Genomic DNA, 6,698 nt, shown 5'->3' with positions numbered 1-6,698 from the left:
GCCACCCCATTGGTGGCTGGATGGTATGGGGGAACAAGTGTGTGTTTTACACCATTCTGCTGCATGAACTCTTTGAACTGTTCTGAATGAAACTGAGGCCCGTTATCAGAAACAAGTTCTTCCGGTAAACCATGGCATGCAAAAATGGATCCCAACTCATTTATGGTACTTCAGTAGTAGTGCTTGACACCATATGCTTAACCTCAATCTATTTGGAATGACTATCTACCAGCACCAGAAAGTGATCATTACCCTTTTCGCAAAAATCTACATGAACTCTCTGAAAAGGTCTACTTGGCCATGACCAGGGTTGCAGTGGTGTTTTTGGTGGTTTTACTCCAGCAATTTTGGCAGACGCTACATTTACTCACCAGTGACTCGATGTCACTGTCAATACCAGGCCAATACACAAAACTTCTGGCAATTGACTTCATGCTTACTATGCCAGGATGTTCGGCATGAAGTTCATTCATAATTTTGTTTCTCAAAGACTCTGGTACAACCACTCTGTAACCCCACTTAACGCATCCCTGCTCACATGATAATTCATGGCGTCGATTATGGAAAGGCTTCAGCTCTGAGTTCAGAACTGAGTTCAATCCACTATCGATTTCAGTCCATCCGTTCAATGTTTGTTCATAAACCCACTTCAGCACATTGTCTTTCTTTGCAGTCACTGAAAATTCTTCATCTACAACTTGCAGTGTGTAGATTGAGTTCTCACTTCCCACGTCAGAGTTCTCATGGGGCAACCGGGACAACGCATCTGCAACTACGTTGCACTTGGTGCTTCTGTACTCAACCTTGTAGTCATACTTGGACAGCAAAATTGCCCAGCGCTGCATCCTTGATGCCGCCATGGAAGGTATAGCTGACTTGGGACCCGGTATCACTAGTAGTGGCTTGTGATCAGTCACTAGGGTGAATGGTCTGCCGAGAAGAAACTGATGGAATTTCTTGATTCCGAACACGATGCTGAGTGCTTCCTTTTCTATCTGTGCATAGTTGCGTTCACTCGATGACAGGGTGCAGGATGCAAAAACAATAGGCTTTTCCTGTCCATCATTCATTATGTGGGAGATCACTGCACCTCCACCATAACTTGAAGCATCACAAGCAAGTTTCATCTCGCGTGTCATATCATAGTGAACAAGATGTTTGTCACTTGTCAAGTTTTCCTTGCAGATGTCAAATGCACGTTGCTGTTCCTTTCCGCACGTCCATTTCACATCTTTTTGTCACAGATGATGAAATGGCTTTAGCACAGTTGCTAAATCTGGAAGAAATCTTGCATAGGAATGATCGTAGCTCTGACACATTGTTGGGTTTTGGAGCATTCACTATTGCTTCAACTTCCGCCTTGACAGGGCGAAGTCCGTTGGCATCTACTTTGAGTCCAAGGTAGACCACCTCTGACTGCGCAAATGCACATTTACTTTGACGCAGTTTGACATTGTGGCAGTTCAGTCATGTGAGAACTTGCTGAAGGATTTCCAGATGTTCTACCATGCCCCCTGTGAATATCAGTAGATCATCCTGGTTGCACACAGTGCGGAATGCCTTGTAACATTTTGTCCATGACAGACTGGAAAATGTTCGGGGAGGATTTCACACCATAGGGCAGCTTTGTATATGAATACAAGCCCTTATGTGTGTTGATAGTCAAGTACTGCTGACTTTCCTTGTCGACATTGAGTTGGGCGTAAGCGTGAGACAAATGCAGTTTAGTGAAGACTCTTGCTCCGCTAAGTTCTGCGTACAGATCTTGCGAGGTTCGTCACGGATATTGTTCGTCATCAACGGCGTGGTTGATTGTGACTTAGTAGTCATCGCATAGTCGAACAGTTTTATCAGCCTTGGGTACGGCCACATTTGCCGTTGCTCGGTTACTCTGGTCTGTCTTCACAAGTACTCCATTACGCTCTAACCTGTCGAGTTCTACCTCCACTTGTTGCTTTAGTGCATATGGTACAGGTCTTGGCCGACAATACACAGGTCTCACATCTTGCTTATGTCGAATGTGTGCAGAGTACGCCGTTATTCCCCTGTAACTGTCAGCAATAATGGTTGCATGTTTGTTTATGACGTTTTCAAGACATGATTTGGACAAATTGACGCTGAAAATGTTCTTCCAGTCTAATTCTATTCTACTCAGCCAATCCTTTCCAAGGAGGGTTGGTTTATTTCTGTATCCACTATGATGGGCAGTGTTACTGACTGACCATTATGCTGAACTTTACAGTTCATTTGTCCACATGTCTCCAAAACTTCGCCCGAGTAGGTTCTCAGCTTGACCTTACTCGCAAACAATGGTATCTGTGGGAACTTTGTTTCGTACAGGTCTTTGCTCATGACCGAACAATCTGCTGCCGTGTCAATACACATATCGATTAACTGTTCATATATCAATAGTTTAGTTCAAAAGTCCTTGCCTTGGCTGGTTGTAGGCTTATCGATGTTGGATACATAAATGGTGTACAACCCAAGTTCATTTACATCTGAGTTCACCTCCAAGTTGTGAACTCCTCTCCGGTGTTGTTGCTTGATTCCCGCAGATTGTTGGTTTCCTGTTTTAAGCTTGGCCCGACATGCTGAGGCGATATGGCCCTTCTTCTGGCAGTTATAGCACTTGGCCATTTTGAACTGACAAAATTGGGATGAGTGATTGCAGTTGCAACGATAACAACTGGCTGAACTTGGCTCCCCGCCATACTTTGGTTTTGGTTTAGCGCCTCTTGGTTTGGCCATAGGCACTGCCTTGTGACTGTAAACGGCCACTGCAGAGGGTGAAACACGCGAGCATTCTTCTGCACCTATTGTCTATTGTCTATATCCTAGTTGCTAGTAATGGACTACAATAGAATTTGCAGTGTTTGTTCAGAGATGGAGTTTTCAAGACATTGCATCATTACCGTTATTTCTACACATCAAATGGCAAGGCTGAGAATGTGACCAGAAATGTTAAGAGATTTTTTATAAAATGCAAGGAGTCCAGTGAATCTAAGTTGTTAGCTTGATTTGTTTGATGTGATGCTCCAGGTGCTGGAACCAGACTCTGGACTCTTCACTGCAGAGGAAGTGAAGTGTCGTAGATGCATGACTTCCCACTGCAGATACCCAATCATAACCCCAGGGAAGATGGCAGCAATGGGCATGAAGAAGCATCAAGAGTTTCATTATATCTATCCATTTATTATGAACTACTTTCAGAAGTACATGTTGGTGATACCATGAGGATGAGACTCCCTTAGCACATAGCTTACCAATAACATTGCATGAGAGAAACAAATCCACATCATCACCGCCCCTCTACTCCCCACCCACACCCTATAAATAAATATCAGAGCTAGAGTCCACAGGTCTAAATTAATGCTTTAATATTTCACTTAAACTTAGCCTATCCATTTAAGAGGGCTGCCATGAAATGTGGCCTATATAGATACACCCTGAGGTCAATGAGAAGTTAATGTAGATTGGCAACTTATTTGTCAATGCTTTAGAGATACCCGTTCTAAGTGCTCCGGAAGTGGCGGCGCTGTGATACAGCTGCGGCTCGCCTGCAGTCTGTCTGTTTTTACTTTTTATGTCGTTTTTTTTTGTCTAGTTTAGAATTTTTTTTGGTTATTAGGTGGTGTTATGTGTGTGGGGGGAGGGTGAAACAGAGCTTTCTGTCTCTCCCTTCGGGGGAATGCGACTTTTTGTCGTATCCCCCTTCTCTTCCCCCGTCTGCGCTGAGGCCTAATGGCGGAGCTGGCGGCCTCCAACCTGCGACCGACCTCAAGGGTCCGGAGGTAGAGCCAGCCAGGACTCACCAACGCGAGGCTGGCCGTCTTCGAGCTGTGGCGACGTCCGGGTAGCGGCACGACTCGGCGCTCCGGTGAGGGCGGACGGCGCGGAGCTGAGACACTCCTGTGCGGCCGGCACGGCTACTGGCTGGAAGACGCTCCCGTGTGAGCAGCCCGGTGCGGGGCTGAGACGCTGCCGTGAGGGCGGACCGGCTCCCGGCTGGAAGGTGCTTCCGTGGGGGCAGCCCAGTGCGGGGCTGAGACACTCCTGTGCGGCCGGCACGGCTACCGGCTGGAAGGTGCTCCCGTGGGGGCAGCCTGGTGCGGGGCTGAGACGCTGCCTTGTGGGCGGCCCGGTGCGGAGCGGAGACGGTGCTACGGCGGCTGAGGCGGCGTTCTGGCGGCGGCGACCTGGATCCGGGGCTCGGCCGCGGGCCAGTGGAGGACAATGTCGGGAGCTCGCAGGTCACTGGCTGGTGCCTGTTTTCCGGAGCACCCGGTGCAACAGCTGCGGGCAGCTTCGACCACCCCCGGGCCGCCATCGCCCGGTGGGGTAACGCCTCGGCGCAGAGGGAGAAGAGGAGGGAAGAGACAGTAACTCTAAGACTTTTGCCTCCATCACAGTGAGGAGGTGTTTGGTGAACTCACTGTGGTGGATGTTAATTTGTGTTTATTGTGTTTTGTTATTATTACATGTATGGCTGCAGGCAACAGCATTTCGTTCAGACCGAAAGGTCTGAATGACAAATAAAGGATTCAATTCAATTCAATTCAAGTGCTCAAGGTTAGAGAAATTAATGAGTCACTTTATTTTCTTAACAAAACTTGCTGTTGATATCAAGTATGGCAGAGGCAAGACTTCAATAAGTGGAGATTAGTAATGCTGGAGCAGTAATTGGAAGAGTCACTGAGCAGATTCTCCTGCAGCTTGTTTGCAGCCAGAGCTATTTAGTTGCTAAGGAAGGACAAAACCTATTTGTAGATGAGTTACTTATCCAGTGATCATAGGAGCCAAATGTTTGGAATCGTCTACATTCTTTCCAGAGTATTAAAAGGAAACTTGAGTCTCAAGCACAGAAATATTCAGTCTGGAGAGAGTGCCCAAAATACTCCTTCTATTAAAGGCAGATTGGTTACTACAAACAAGAAGCTGGAGCATAGAAGCAGCTGTCTGGTTATAAGGTTGGCTAGGATACTTTTTGTCTTTTGAAAGAAATCGTTTCAAATTAAAAGTTTTCTCATTGTAGTGCTTGGAACAATGGAAGAAGGAATTGTAAGGCACTGGACTGCTACGCCTGTTCGCTACCAGCACAAGTTGGCGGGACGGGATGTTACAGAATGCAAACTGGATCACTTGTTATTTGCCTTACCAGGCCCAGCGAGAAGAACTGGGAGAGAGAATAAACTCTCGGTCAAAGAACAAACAAAACCAATGGAAGCCAAGGAAGCTGCAAAGTCATTTCAAATCATGTTGGATGTCGTGCAATTTCGTCCAGAAGATATCATGATCCAAGTGTTTGAAGGATGGCTTATTATCAGGGCCCAGCATGGGCGAAGAATGGATGAACACGGCTTTATTTCTCGAAGTTTTACAAGGCAGTTTAATCTACCAGACGGTGTGCAGACCAAAGATCTTTCTGCAATGTTATGTCACGATGGCATTTTGGTTGTGGAGACAAAACCTTAGCTTCTGAAGAATTATAATGTTGTAGAAGCTGTTCATGTTCAATTATTTTACATGGATAACAAAAATTAAAAAGCTTAGTAATTATACTACTGTAACAGCCAGAAATTGCGATGTTATGTAACCGTATTTAGAAGAGGGAGTCTCGCACAGATTAAATACAGTGAAAATAGTAGACTTAATTTATCCACTTAATTGTCATGTCATGGTTACAATTTCATAAACTCTAATCCAAGGAATGAATCTCTGGAGTATATCTCAAGTTTTCTTTGTGATAGCGGTGCTGGAAACATTTTTTACATATTTACATTGATGGACTGTGTGTGATTTCAATTAATCATTATTGTTTTTACTGAATATATAAAATTGCAGAAAATGTAGGAGAGATATATTTTGCTTTAGCAACACCCTGCAATGTCACAACTATTTTATGAATAACATGAAAATATAAATGAGTGTCAAGTTAATGCAGAATCTAATACATAAGTGTTGCTGAAATATTAACTCTTGGTCTCTTTAGTGTGCATCCATGTATACCAGCAATGTTGTGAATAATCTGTTTAGCTCAAAAAAAAACTGGAGCTGTCAATATAGTATTCAGAACATAGCATGCTTCAGTTGATAGCCTTATGACCATTTGTTTTAAAGTAGTTTTCACTATGATCATTCAATGGCAAGTAGAGGGTGTATAAGTTTCACATATTAGAACAATTAATTATAGTTCATATGTGTGTTTGAACATTGAAGGTGTTTTGCTTTGCTTCTAACATGATTACGTTAGTGATCCTAGTCGTCTTGCTAATTTTGCTGTTTGTATCCTTTCGTTCCAGTATTTTGGTGTAAACCAGCATCTGCCATTCCTTCCTACTAATTTCAAGTAACCCTTGCATTCCCCCTCTCCCCGACCCATCCCCACCCTAGTCGTCCTGCTAGCTTCACTGTTCGTATCACTTTGTTATCACCTCATCCACAGCCAACAATGGACCATTGTGGCCCCTTGGTCATCGGTGCCAGCTCTGATTTATTCTGTACCTTTTCAAACCTCTAGTTTCCCTCTCCCCTGACTTTCAGTCTGAAGAAGGCTTTCAAACCGAAACATCACCTATTACTTTTCTCCAGGGATGCTGCCTGACCTGCAGAGTTACTCCAGCATTTTGTGTCTATTTACATTATTGTTAGTGGTCAGGGGTGGGTGGGAAACAGAACACTTTATAAATAAATGGAATCTG

The 6,698-nt window shown here is 44.6% G+C and overlaps 1 protein-coding gene across 1 annotated transcript; it reads left to right on the top strand.

Moving 5' to 3' along the window:
• Positions 1 to 4,887: 4,887 nt before the first annotated feature.
• hspb3 (heat shock protein family B (small) member 3) lies at positions 4,888 to 5,973 on the top strand. The gene has a single exon (XM_033030780.1). It carries the CDS (start codon positions 5,044 to 5,046, stop codon positions 5,470 to 5,472), a length of 429 nt encoding a protein of 142 aa, XP_032886671.1. The 5' UTR covers positions 4,888 to 5,043; the 3' UTR covers positions 5,473 to 5,973.
• Positions 5,974 to 6,698: the final 725 nt, after the last annotated feature.

The sequence above is a fragment of the Amblyraja radiata genome, chromosome 1 (genome assembly GCF_010909765.2).
Source record: "Amblyraja radiata isolate CabotCenter1 chromosome 1, sAmbRad1.1.pri, whole genome shotgun sequence".
NCBI lineage: Eukaryota > Metazoa > Chordata > Chondrichthyes > Rajiformes > Rajidae > Amblyraja > Amblyraja radiata.
This window is presented reverse-complemented; position numbering and strand designations above follow the sequence as displayed.